Genomic DNA, 14,419 nt, shown 5'->3' with positions numbered 1-14,419 from the left:
AGGTCGTCTCCGATTTTTCTCTTGCTTTTCCTGTTTTTGAAAATAACAACCAGCGTTTTTATGAAGCGCTGCCTTTCAAACAATTAAAAGAGTTGAAAATTGCTTGCTCACAATACGGTCCTACCGCTCCATTCACTATTGCTATGATAGAAAGTTTGGGTACTCAAAATCTACCCCCAAATGATTGGAAACAAATAGCTAGGGCCTGTCTTTCGGGAGGAGATTATTTACTATGGAAATCTGAATATTTTGAACAGTGTGCTCGTATAGCCGATGTCAATCGGCAACAAGGCATACAGACCTCCTACGAAATGTTGAGTGGTGAAGGCGCTTTCCAGGCTACTAATACTCAACTTAACTTCTTACCTGGTGCATATGCACAAATATCAAATGCAGCTCGACAGGCATGGAAAAAACTTCCTAGCTCTAGTATTAAGACAGAAGATCTCTCAAAAGTCCGACAGGGACCTGATGAGCCTTATCAGGACTTCGTGGCACGGCTCTTAGATGCTATAAGATGCCAAAGCGCCGCGCTAGATCCCGGAGAGGCTGCAGATACAAAATGGGGCGGCTGCGGCTTTTTGGGCATACATTCCCGATCCACCTACGATTCAATCATTAGGATGAGATAAAGAAGTAGTACCTGTCTATGTCAATGATACAAGTCTTTTGGGAGGAAAATCAGATATTCATATTTCTCCCCAGCAAGCTACTATCTCTTTTTATGGTCTTACTACACAATATCCTATGTGCTTTTCTTATCTATCACAACATCCTCACTGTATACAGGTGTCAGCTGATATATCTTATCCTCGAGTGACTATTTCTGGCATTGATGAAAAAACCGGAAAAAGATCGTACCGTGACGGAACCGGACCTCGCGACATTCCGTTTTGCGACAAACATCTAAGCATCGGCATAGGAATAGACACTCCTTGGACTTTATGTCGAGCCTGGGTTGCGTCAGTGTACAACATCAACAACGCCGATGCCACCCTTTTATGGGATTGGGCACCTGAGGGAACACCTGATTTCCCTGAATATCGAGGACAGCATCCACCCATTTTCTCTGTAAACACTGCTTAAGTATATCAAACAGAACTGTGGAAATTTTTGGCTGCTTTTGGTCGTGGCAATAGTCTATATTTACAACCCAATACTAGTGGGAACAAATATGGTAATGTAGGAGTTACGGGATTTTTATATCCCAGAGCTTGTGTCCCTTATGCATTCATGTTGATACAAGGCCATGTGGAAATAACACTGTCATTGAATATTTATCATTTAAATTGTTCTAATTGCATACTTACCAATTGCATAAGAGGTGTTGCCAAAGAAGAACAAGTTATAATAGTAAAACAACCTGCTTTTGTAATGTTACCTGTTGAAATAACTGAAAGCTTGGTATGACGAGACTGCTTTAGAATTACTACAACGCATTAACATGGCTCTTAGCTGCACTGAAAGAAGTGTGAGCCTGATTGTTCTGGGTATAGTATCTTTAATCACCCTTATAGCAACTGCTGTTACCGCTTCTGTATCTTTAGCACAATCCATTCAAGCTGCTCATACTGTAGATTCCTTGTCATATAATGTTACTAAAGTATTGGGAACACAAGAAGATATAGATAGAAAAATAGAAGATAGATTATCAGCTTTATATGATGTGGTTAGAGTTCTAGAACAAGTTCAGAGCATTAGTTTCCGCATGAAAATCCAATGTCATGCTAATTATAAGTGGATTTGTGTTACAAAAAAGGCTTATAATGCATCTGATTTTCCGTGGGATAAGGTGAAAAAACATCTACAAGGAATATGGTTTAATACTAATGTGTCTCTAGATCTATTGCAGTTGCATAATGAAATTCTTAATATTGAAAATTCTCCAAAAGCTACTTTGAACATAGCTGATACTGTTGATAATTTTTTACAATATTTATTTTCTAACTTCCCTAGCCTTCATTCACTGTGGCGAAGCATAATTGCTGTGGGCGCGGTTCTGACTGTTGTGTTTATATTGATTTGTTTAGCACCTTGCCTTATTCATAGCATTGTTAAAGAATTTTTACATATGAGAGTTCTGATACATAAAAACATGTTGCAACACCGACATCTTATGGAGCTTTTAAAAAATAAAGAGAGGGGAGCTGCGGGGGACTGCCCGTGAAGGGTTAAGTCTTGGGAGCTGCTCGGCGTTATGCAGAGCCTTAGGCATGTTCCTAAGCTCCCTGTCCCACCCCCCTGAAGAATTTATTACCCTTAAGGCTCCAGGACGTTTGGTTCTTGCAACATTTCATAGAAGATAGATTATCTTATTGATAGAAGATAGATTATCTTATTGTGATCTGTACACAATGGTAAGGGTCTTGTGATTGTATTTGGAGATTAAGAACAATCTTGTGAACGTCAGAAGTCACGTACTTTATCCTATATATACTGCAGCACAATAAAGGAAGGCATCAGCCATTTTGGTCTGATCCTCTCAACCCCATCTTTTGTCTCTCTCTCTTATTTTTCTTAGCGGGGACGCTCCGTTCTCTCCCTGTGCAGGTGCGACTCTTGCTTGTGCTGGCCGCGGCACACCACCACCACACACACACACACACACAGACACACACACACATGCACAAAGTGGTTTTCAACCCATTTTGCCAGTCCCTTGGAGATTCTGAATGGGACAAAGTAGGTGATTAAATAGTTAATCCCATTTGGGTACTGTAAAACAGGAAGAGTGTGGGAGACTCCTCTAAGTTAATGATTACTCAAGAAAGTAGGTTTGGGCTTCCTTGGTGGCTCAGCAGGAAAGAATACAAGGGCCAATGCAGGAGACGTGGGTTGAATCCCTGGTCCAGGAAGATCCCACATGCCTCAGAGCAACTAAGACTGCACTCCCCAACAAGAGAAACCACAAAAATGAGAAGACGAGCACACCATGACCAGAGAGTAGCTCCTGCTCACTGCAACTAGGGAAAAGCCTTCACAGCAATGGAGACCTAGCACAGCCAAAAATAAATAAATACAATTATTAAAGAAGAAAGAAAAGAGAAAGCAGGTTTGCTTAAGTACAAAATCAAGCAGAGCTGATTAACAACAAGACCATGCAAGAGAAACACGAGATATGCCCCCAAACAATAATACAACGGTGGCATGAGACCCACATCCTGCCCAGTGGGCTCAGTAAGCTAGGACACACTCTCTGTATATATTAAAAACAATAATTTGTGAACCTAGCTTGACAGGTAGGGACAACAATACTCCCCTTCTCAGCCTGGAGTAGGAACTGATGATGGAAGCATGATGCCTACTAAAGAAAGACAAAGAAGTTCTTCTCCCCCTCCCCACTCTCCTTTGATTATAAAACCGTAGCCCAGTAAGTTCTGGGGGGTGTGGCACCCCTCCTCTCCTACCTGCTTGTAAGCCTCGCAAACATCCTACTCTATATCCATCTTATCCATCACTTTGCCTCTCGCTGAATTCTTTCTGTGCTGAGACATAAAGGACTGTGGTACTAGAACTCTTTGGAGCCCCTCAAAATGACACCAAATGGTTTCAGTTCTATAACTATTTGATCATATTAGTTTCATTTTGCTAAAAACATAGTTACCTTGGGAAGGAGGAAGATACTGACAAAGTGGCAGTCAGGGTCCCCATTCATTTCCAACAAGAGCAGATTCACTTTGATTTCTTTTATAAATTGGAGTTATTTGAAGATTTAAAAGAAAAAAACCCTGTTAAAGTCAAAGCTTGAAACCCATGATCCTACAGGACATCACTTCTCCCCATCTGTTTTAGTGCAGTCATAGAGACATCTGGTCTACTCCTTGCTGGTAACTAGCTAGAGTGCCACAGACAAATCAGCCTCTCTGCCCTAAGCTCCCTATTCTACAAAATGTGTAGTTTAGAAAGATAATGTCTAAGGTTCATGTTTTCCTATTAGTTTTATTTCTAGAAATCAAAAAAACTCATCCAGAAAAGTTGTTTTGAATAGCTTGATGAATTAAAACTTTCTCACCATTTAACTCCAATAAACATTTAGCTCCAATATCCTGGGACACAATATGTACACAATATGTACAAAATAAGTGTGTTGAATGTTAAACAAGTGAATGAATGATTTATTTGCTAATTAAAGTGTTGATAGACCTTCATGGGTCCCTACTTTGCTCAAATGAGTTGTGGTGGGATATGGCAGTTCTTTTCTACCTGCTGAGGGCTCTGGGAAAGTGACAAGAGCATAATTCAGGAGACTGAACTCCAAATGACTAGGAATACGAATTCTGGGTATCCCGTTTGTCTTGCCTACCAACAGATTGTGAATCCAATTAACCTATCAGTCTTTATATCTCTCAAGCTTGTGTCAAATCCATCTCTATTTGCTAACACAGTAGGTCAACCCAGCATCCTCTGTTCTGACAATAGCCTCCTTAGGGTCTCCCTACTTCCACTCTTGTTACTTCCAATCTCTTCTATTAATAATTAGGTGTTAAAGATGGTAACCACGACACTATATGCAAGACAGCAAAAGAGACACAAATGTAAAGAACAGACTTCTGGACTCTGTGGGAGAAGGCAAAGTGGGATGATTTGAGAAAATAGCACTGAAACATGCATATTACCATATGCGAAAGAAGCAGTCCAAGTCCAATGCATGAAACAGGGCGTCAAAGCCGGTGCACTGGGACAACCCTGAGGGATGGGATGTGGAGGGAGGTGGGATGGGGAGGGAGGTTGGAGGGGGGTTCAGGATGGGAGACACATGTACACCGGTGGCTGATTCATGTCAATGTATGGCAAAAACCACCACAATATTGGAAAGTAATTAGCCTTCAATTAAAATAAATAAATTTATTTAAAAAATAATTAGGTGTTCATCCTCCATCACTAGAACTTGTTTGCGTCTTTCAGGGCACTAGCACACATTTGGTTTCTTTTGCTTCTCTCACTAGACTCTGAGCCCTATGAAGTCAGAGACCTTTCTATTCACCCCCTCTTATGCAGCCCACCCCCATACCCCACCTAGTGTTTAGCACCTGGATGCCTTTCCATAAATGGTCAATGAATGGATGCGTGTGAATTCTCAGTCTCAGCGACCCTGTCTTAATTCACCTTTGGGTTATCAGGACCGAGGGCTATGCCTGGTGCCAAGCAGGTACTGCATAAATACTTGTTCCACGTTTGGGTCAACTGAAGAAGGGAGAACTCTCCTCCCTACGTTATAAACAAAGCTGAATTGTCACTCTGCCAGTTGCTTGACTGTGACCCTGGCCTTCATTAACTGACAAAGGAGCTAATTTCACAGGGTTGCTTTACGATGCGCTCTGTTTGGTGAAGGGCTTTGCAGAATGTGTGACATGGTGTATACTCATAACATTCCCAGTAGCAGTGGTGGGAGGTCCAGGCAAGAAGTCTAGAAGTGGAAGGGGCGGGGCGAGAAGCTTGGTGCAGATAATGCGTTCTGAGGCTGCGCGCCTCTTGGCCCTCTGGGCTCGCCGTCCTCCCCTCCCCCACCAGCCGCCGTCACCTGGGAAACGGGACGCGTTCGCCCGCCCGCCGACCGAAGCTAGTTTCATGGCAGCCACGAAGAAAGCAGTTTTGGGGCCGTTGGTGGGAGCAGTGGACCAGGGCACCAGCTCGACGCGCTTTTTGGTTTTCAATTCAAAAACAGCCGAACTACTTAGTCATCATCAAGTGGAAATAAAACAAGAGTTTCCTAAAGAAGGATGGGTGGAACAAGACCCTAAGGAAATCCTGCTGTCCGTGTATGAGTGTATAGAGAAAACGTGTGAGAAACTTGGACAGCTCAATATTGATATTTCCAACATAAAAGCTATTGGTGTCAGTAACCAGAGGGAAACCACTGTAGTCTGGGACAAATTAACTGGAGAACCTCTATACAATGCTGTGGTGTGGCTCGATCTGAGAACCCAGTCTACCGTTGAGACTCTTAGTAAAAGCATTCCAGTAAACAACAACTTTGTCAAGACCAAGACGGGCCTTCCACTGAGCACTTACTTCAGCGCAGTGAAACTTCGTTGGCTTCTTGACAACGTGAGAAAAGTTCAAAAGGCAGTTGAGGAAGATAGAGCGCTTTTTGGGACCATTGACTCATGGCTTATTTGGAGCTTGACAGGAGGAGCCCATGGAGGTGTCCATTGTACAGATGTAACAAATGCAAGCAGGACGATGCTTTTCAACATTCACTCTTTGGAATGGGATAAAGAGCTCTGTGAGTTTTTTGCAGTTCCAATGAAAATTCTTCCAAATATCCGGAGTTCTTCTGAGATCTATGGCCTAATGAAAGCTGGGTCTTTGGAAGGTGTGCCCATATCGGGGTGTCTGGGGGACCAGTCTGCTGCATTGGTGGGACAACTGTGCTTCCAGGATGGACAAGCCAAAAACACGTATGGGACAGGCTGTTTCTTACTATGCAATACAGGCCATAAATGTGTATTTTCTGAACATGGCCTTCTGACCACAGTGGCTTACAAGCTCGGCAGAGACAAACCAGTATATTACGCGCTAGAAGGTTCGGTAGCTATAGCCGGTGCTGTTGTTCGCTGGCTAAGGGACAATCTTGGAATTATAAAGACCTCAGAGGAAATTGAAAAACTTGCTAAAGAAGTAGGTACCTCCTATGGTTGCTATTTCGTCCCAGCCTTTTCAGGCCTATATGCCCCTTATTGGGAGCCCAGTGCCAGAGGGATCATCTGTGGGCTCACTCAGTTCACCAATAAATGCCATATTGCTTTTGCTGCACTAGAAGCTGTTTGTTTCCAAACCCGAGAAATTCTGGACGCCATGAACCGCGACTGTGGAATTCCACTCAGTCACTTGCAGGTGGACGGAGGGATGACCAACAACAAAATTTTGATGCAACTGCAAGCCGACATTCTGTATATCCCGGTAGTGAAGCCCTCGATGCCGGAAACAACTGCCTTGGGAGCTGCCATGGCAGCAGGGGCTGCAGAAGGGGTCGGCGTGTGGAGTCTTGAGCCTGAGGATTTGTCAGCTGTCACAATGGAGCGGTTTGAACCTCAGATCAACGCCAAGGAGAGCGAAATTCGTTATTCCACATGGAAGAAAGCTGTGATGAAGTCCATGGATTGGGCTACTAAGTCTTCAGAAAATGGTGACACTGGCATCTTCAGTAGTCTACCCTTGGGCTTTTTTGTAGTGAGTAGCATGGTAATGTTAATCGGAGCCAGGTACCTCTCAGGTGTGCCATAAATAATACCAACTCCTGGATCCCAAAGATCTTGACCTAAGGAGGAATTCAGTGATTCTGTCTCTTAATGTGCTGACACTATTCATAGACTCTGATTTTATTTATAAGCCACTTGCTTCATGACCCTCTAAGTAGACCTGTGGCTTGAAATAAAGAAAATGGGGCAGAAAAAAAAAAAAAAGTGATTTCTCAATTAGGGGGAAAAAAAAAAAAAAAAAAAAACCCAGCAAGTTTTGCATACAAAAAGTCACAAACTACTCCCCTGAACTACTCAGGTGTTGTTGTTTTTACCAACTTTCTATTAAAATGTTGAAGGAGAAAGGGGCATGGTGGGGGGATTGGTAGTCAATTATGTTGATTTGCCCTGTTCCAAACTCCCTCTAGCAATGACTTGACAGCTACCTCCCACTTGGTGTTGGTCAACTTTACAGTAAGATTTATAAAGAAGTGTGTGCTCACAGAATGAGGCACAATCTGTTATTTAGTTGCAAAGCTGTGTCTGACTCTTTTGCAACCCCATGGACTTTAGCCTACTAGGCTCCTCTCCATGGGATTCCCCAGGCAAGAATACTGGAATGGGTTGCCCTTTCCTTCTCCAGGGGATCTCCACCCCCCCCCCCCCCCCCCAGGGATCCAACCTGTGTCACCTGTATGGGCAGGCAGATTCTCTACCACTGAGCCACAAGGGAAGCCCGAGGCACAATTTAGAATCACTCCATTTATTTAACATATCATAAATGGAATCCTTCCGTGGCAAATCTTAGGGTAAAGACTTGAACCCTAAAGACAGCCTGCAAGGGTCTGATTCTTGGCCACTGTTTTTGCGTCATTTCACTACAATCTCCTTGTTCTCTGAGTTCCCATTATATTGGTCTTTAGTTTCAGCCAAAGGACCTTTGCACATGTGTTTCCCTTTGCTTGAGTTAGATTCACCTTTATAATTAACGTCAAGGTCACTTCTTCTGAGACTGATCCTCCAGTCTAAGTCCTAGAACCTTCTCATTCATTCACAGTAGGGTTTCACTTTGCAATTACACAGCCAATGGCGTGGTTAATTTTTCTTGGTTCTCTCCCCGCCCCACCCTCCAATCCCAATTTGTACTGAGAGCAGGACTGCTGAATGAGCTAGTGTATCCTCAGCGCCCAGATTGGTTCCCGCAAGTGGTAGGTATTCAATAAATGTCCATTGAATGAGTAAGAGAAAGGTTTCCAGGATAGGTGTAGGAACCTGAGACACAAAGCTGAGGAGTCCCCCAGAGTTTGGGAGTGGTGTGGGGGACACAGACCAATAAACAGATGGGTACCAAACTTCAGAGAAGCCAACTCTTGCTCCTACCTCCAGCTGGTGGGAGAGCCTAACCCTTCGCCAGCTGCAGACACTTTAGGAGGAAGAGGTGGGTTTAAGGGCGGATGCTGAAGCCGGGCGCACAGTAATCGATCTCTGAACAACGGTCAGGGTTCGGTGGAGACCCCCGGGTTTCTAGGCTAATTGCAGGAACCCGAGTTGCCGGGCTTAGACAGGTTGCCAGCTGACCCCGCTTGCCGACCTTTGTGCCTAGCGTTGCGCTCCTTCCTCCGCGCCCTGGCGAGTCAGCCAATGCGCTCCGGGCGCCGCAGCTGCTCCCGAGCCCCGACGCTCGTGATTTGTTAGCCCCCAGCCTCAGCCCCGGCGCGCCCTCCCACCCAAGACCAAGACCAGTCCGCGCCCAGTCCTGGGCGGTCACCGCCTCCTCTGCGCCCGAGGGCCTCACACCTGCAGGCCCAGCGGAGCAACGAGGTCCTAGGCGACCGCGCTCGGCACAGCCTTCGCTCGCCACGGCCTTCGCTCGCCACCGCCGGACCATGAAGGTGGAGTTTGCGCCGCTCAACATCCCGCTGGCGCGGCGGCTGCAGACAGCGGCGGTGGTGTATTGGCTGCTGTCCTTCCTGGTGTTCGGTAAGGACGCCTGGCCGCGCAAGATCCGGGCGAAACCGCGCGGTGCTTGGGGCTCCGTCTGCTCCTTTCCGGACCGTCGTTGTCGGAAAGTCCAGGGACATCCTTAGACCCTCCAGCCCCACACCCTTTGTAAGCCTAATCTGGCAGGTCACACGGGGCGTGTGGGTAACTAATTTGGGATTCCCCGCTTTGATTCATCCTTTCACGTGAAGCTCGTAGCGAACGAATGATTTTCGACTTAATTTTCCCCAGTGCTGTTTTTAAAAATCGAGGCGTACCTTTACCCCAAGTAAAAGGCCCAGATTTACGGCTCGATGGGTTTTGACACATGTATACATCCAAATGGAACCGCGACCCAAGCAAGCTGGAAGACATGGCACTTAAGCCTCTCGAAGTAGACAAACCCGTTTCTTGAATTACGGGTTCGGAAACGGACTCAATGCCCAAGGATCTGAAACCTGATCCCTTCCTTCTCCCCACTCTAAGGACAAATATCTGGGTTAGCTTCTCCGTGTTAAAGGTTTCCGGGATGCGGAAAGGTACCTTGCTGCGGATGCACGACATACTAGTTGAGCTGGGTGGCCTCTGCCTGTAAATAATTCAACCCCGGAGAATGTTGTCCTAGCCGGCTCTTAAACTAAGCCCAGGTAGGAATGCACAGGAGCCAGTCACTAGATGGGGCAGAGGGCTTACCTGTGCGCCTTTCCTCCGGATGTTTGTTCTGATGTTGTAAAGGGGTTGAGGGGGTCAGGGTAAAGGGGGCTGGTATGAGAGCACAGGAATTATTGGAAACCAAACCGCTCAGACACGGGTGAGCGACTAACACACACAGCCGCTTCAGAAGTCTAGTTATTTGTATGCTCTAAGACCATGGGTTGTACACTGGAGGCCACAGTAACAGTAATAACTCATTGCACTGTAGAGTTACAGTTGTGAACTGTCTTACATTTAGAGTGTCTTGGATCGATGGTTCTCAACCCAGGCTGCAATTAAAATGACTGGAGAAATTTCTTTAAAAAATAGGATGCCCATGGTCTCTCCGTAAGAATTTTGAATTTATTTATTTCAGAATGGAACCTGCACATGGGGACTTTTTTTTTTTTTTTTAATAAATTCTCCCAAGTGCAGCTTGAGTTTACTAAAAGAGAAAATTGAAAGCCTTAGCTGATTAAGTCCTCCTAGGCCAGACTGTTGAGACAGCATTATATTTTGTTTTGCTCTTGGTCAAAGTACCATTGAGATAATAGCTACACTGATCAAGGCCTCGGTGTGTGCCAGGTGCTCTTCTGCCAGCTACCAATGGGCACGTGCTGCCTACCTCTACAGTGCTAAGCACCATACACTGTTAACCATGTAATCTTCACCACAGCCCTGTGAGGTAAGGACTGTGCCTTCTTGCACTCATTGTACAGATGAAGGAACCAAGAGGTCGAGTGAATTGTTCATGGGTTAGTAGGAGGTGGAGGAGCTGGGGGCAAACCTGAGTACTCTACCCAGAGTTCCTGCTTTAACCACTCTGCTGTCCAGTTTAATGTCTTGAACCTGGAGACTGACCTCACTCACCAGTCAGCATATCTCTGATAGCCCGCTGTCTTTTCCTTCCATGGCCCTTGCCGATGCTTGTATTTGTGTATGTCTGTGGCTACTTGAGAAAGGTCTGTATTGCCATCCATAGGTAAGCAGAATTTGTCACTCTAAAATACATTTCTTTGGTTTATTAATTATTTGAAGCTGGTTATTTTCTAAAAAGCAGCAGACAAAACAAAAAACTCTGAAAACCCAGCAGGAGTTACCCTTTTGTAAGTAATGTTCACATTTATAAGAGGAATCTCTATTTGTAGTCGTGTGTCCCTTGCTATAGGAAAGAGGATGACCAAATCTCTAGAAACCTATCAAGTGGAGAAGGGAGGGATTTATACCTGCATAAAATCTTACCCTTGTTTTTTTCCTGGTAACCTCCCATAACTGATCCTGCATACCTTCAACATCCTGTTTTGTCTTTAGCTGGTAATGGTATTTAAGGTGAGGGTTTCAGCCGAGTTATTTAAGTTTTCCTGGGTCCGCCTCTTTCATCCATATTATTAAAATTTTGTTTGATTTTTCTCCCATGAATCTGTCTCCTGTCAATTTAATTCTTAGACCAGCCAGAAGAACCTAGGAAGGTAGGGGAAAATGTCTTCCTCCCTGACACATCCCAGTCCATAGGCTCAGTGAGGGAGCACCCAGCATGTGCCAGGCCCAGGGAAGGCATAAATACTGCTTGAACATCTTCACTATGTCACCCATGTCTCCTATTTGTATTTACTCATGTAGGTAAATCCCCACAGCAACCCTAGAGGTAGGGGTTACCCTGAGCTCATTTTCCGAAGATAGAGCTTGGAGGTGTAGTAATTGTTGAAGGTCACAAGGTGAGTGGTAGAGCTCCACGTACCGCATCTGAGTGGATTGGACATGGCCCACCACTCCTAATTTGAATCAGACTACAGTGCCTTGACAGGCTGTTTGTTTTTTTTTTTTAACTTTTTATTTTGTATTGGGGTAGCTGATTAACAGTGTTGTGAGTTTCAGGTGAACAGCGAAGGGACTTATCCATACACACTTGTATCCATTCTCCCCCAAACTCCCCATCCAGACTGCCACATAACACTGAGCAGAGTTCCATGTGCTATACAGTAGGACCTTGTTGCCTGTCCATTTTCAACATAGCAGTGTGTACATGTCCACCCCAAACTCCCTAATTATGCTTTCGCCCTATGGTTCCATCTTCACTCATCCCCATCCCATAAGCAGGTAACCAAACCATAAGCTCCTTCTCAAAGTCTGTAAGTCTTGACAGACAATTTAAATACATTTATTGCACACATTTGACATCTGTACTATTCTTTTATATTGTATATTTTGGAAATTATGAAAAATTTCAAACACACAGAAAATTAGAAATAAGTGTGTATATTCCCATATACCCATTACTTGGATTTACAATTATTTTAACAATATGTTATACTAGTCTTATCTATTTTGCAAAACTATTTTAAAGTGAATTGTGTATTTTAATCCAAAATACTTTAGTCTACATATTATAAAATTATGTTTTACATGTGGCATAATTAACAGTGATTGCTTAAAATCATCTAAGTCAACTTAATATTCAGCTTTCCTGAACTTGAGCCAGAAATTCACTTTGGTGGGTGAGTTGCTTGAATCAGAATCCAAACAAATCCCCCTGGGTTGCTTTTAATTTTTAAATATCTTTTAATTTAGAACAGTGTTGCCCTATTTGTTTTGTCAGTGAAGCACCAAAGAAGCCAGGCTATCTGTTCTGCAAGATACCTTCAGGATTCCTCTGCTGTTTTGGAGGGCTAACTTGTTCCTCAATTCTCTGTTGTTGTTCAATCGCTCAGTTGTGTCCAACTCTTTGCAACCCCATGGATTGCAGCCCGCCAGGCTTCCCTATCCTTAACCATCTCCCGGAGTTTGCTCAAACCCCTGTCTATTGAGTCTGTGATGGCATCCAATCATTTCATCCTCTGTTGTCTCCTTCTCCTGCCTTCAATCCCATCATCAGGATCTTTTCCAATGAATCGGCTCTTCACATCAGGTGGCCAAAGTATTGTAGCTTCAGCATCAGTCTCTGTATTTCTTCTAAAGTAGAAGTTGGAGCTAAAACCTCAATGAGATTTAGGTGAAACGTTTTTGCCAGTCCTATTCCAAGGTGTTGCTGGGTGCTCATGTCGCATTATGTCAGATCCATGTAATGTCCAGTTGTCCCATTATTAGTGTCTAAGAGTGGTCAGTGGGTCCAGGTAAGAAGTAATGTGAGGGCTGGTAATTGACATGCTGCAGATAAAAGTTCCCCATTGACCACTGACGTTTCACCTAGTCTCTGTTAATGATCCTTGACTAAATTAACTTTTATTTGGGACTACAAAATGGTAATTTTCATATTATCTCATTCTTTCTTCACATATTAGCTAGAATTTACACTAGGAATAATTTTTCCTAATCATCCATGGCCATTACTTACCCTACAATTCCTTTCTTACAGGGAAGATAAGGATAAACACTTATTTCTTTCCATTTTAATTATTTTAAAGAGTTGTAATATCTCCTTTCAATGGTGACAGAAATTTTATTAACTATGTCTTTTAAAATCTCCAAATGAAGATCTTGGAATGCTTTTTTCTTTCCATCATCAGGAAATGAGTTTAAACTATTAACAATAGCACTTGAAATATATTTTTTAAAATAGCAAATTGTTTCATTTAGTCATGAAATCAAATACTCTTTCCTTGAGATAAATGTTAAGTGCTTGTCTTTCAATCTTACAACATTGTATTAGTTTTAGGTACACAACGTAGTGATTTGATTTCTCTGTTGCAGTATGATTTCCACAAGTTTAGTTAACATCCATTACCACACAGTTACAATTTTTTTCTCTTATGATGAGATCTTTAAAATTTACTCTCAGCAACTTTCAGATATACAATATTATTAACTATAGTCACTATGCTATACATTACATCCCCAGAACTTTTGATTTCTAGTTTTGATTTCCATTTTTCTAATGAGAGATGTTGAACATCTTTGCATATGTTTATTACGCTATCTGTCTTTGGACAGGGAGGCCTGGTGTGCTGCAGTCCATGGGGTCGCAGAGAGTCGGACACGACTGAGTGACTGAATTGAACTGTCTTCTTTGGAGAAACGTGTGTTTAAGTCTTCTACTCATTTTTTGATCAGGTTGTTTGTTTTTCTGGTATTGAGCTGCATGAGCTACTTGTATATTTTGAAGGTTAATCCTCTGTCAGTTGTTTCATTTGCTATTATTTTCTCCCATTCTGAGGATTATCTTTTCCCTTTGTTTATAGTTTCCTTTGCTGTGAAACAGCTTCTAAGTTTAATTAGGTCCCATTTGTTTATTTTTGTTTTTAATTTCTGTTACTCCACAGTTCAGTCGCTCATTTGTGTCAGACTGTTTGAGACCCCGTGGACTGCGGCACACCAGGCCTCCCTGTCCATTGTCAACTCCCAGAGTTTACTCAAACTTACGTCCATTGAGTCAGTGATGCCATCCAACCTTCTCATCCTCTGTTGTTCCCTTCCCCTCCTGCCTTCAGTCTTTCCCAGCATCAGGGTCTTTTCCAGTGAGTCAGTTCTTCACATCAGGTGGCCAAAGTATAGGAGTTTCAGCTTCAGCATCAGTCCTTCCAATGAATATTCAGGACTGATTTCCTTCAGGATGGACTGGTTGGATCACC

The 14,419-nt window shown here is 43.6% G+C and overlaps 2 protein-coding genes across 2 annotated transcripts in view; both read left to right on the top strand.

Annotated features, from left to right (window-relative positions):
* LOC102184853 (glycerol kinase) lies at positions 5,569-7,390 on the top strand. Its single transcript, XM_018038337.1, has one exon. The coding sequence runs from the start codon at positions 5,569-5,571 to the stop codon at positions 7,225-7,227; it is 1,659 nt and encodes a 552-aa protein (XP_017893826.1). The 3' UTR covers positions 7,228-7,390.
* The window catches only part of MOGAT1 (monoacylglycerol O-acyltransferase 1), a 30,906-nt gene continuing 25,393 nt past the window's right edge, over positions 8,907-14,419 (top strand). The window contains exon 1 of the mRNA XM_005676609.3: positions 8,907-9,161. Coding sequence (XP_005676666.1) covers positions 9,068-9,161 — 94 coding nt within the window. The 5' untranslated portion in view covers positions 8,907-9,067. The remainder of the gene's footprint in view (positions 9,162-14,419) is intronic.

Source organism: Capra hircus, chromosome 2, assembly GCF_001704415.2.
Source record: "Capra hircus breed San Clemente chromosome 2, ASM170441v1, whole genome shotgun sequence".
Taxonomy (NCBI): Eukaryota; Metazoa; Chordata; class Mammalia; order Artiodactyla; family Bovidae; genus Capra; species Capra hircus.
This window is presented reverse-complemented; position numbering and strand designations above follow the sequence as displayed.

Coding starts and splice junctions, on each gene's coding strand:
- LOC102184853 (XM_018038337.1), top strand. CDS start 5,569: ATGGCAGCCACGAAGAAAGCAGTTTTGGGGCCGTTGGTGGGAGCAGTG.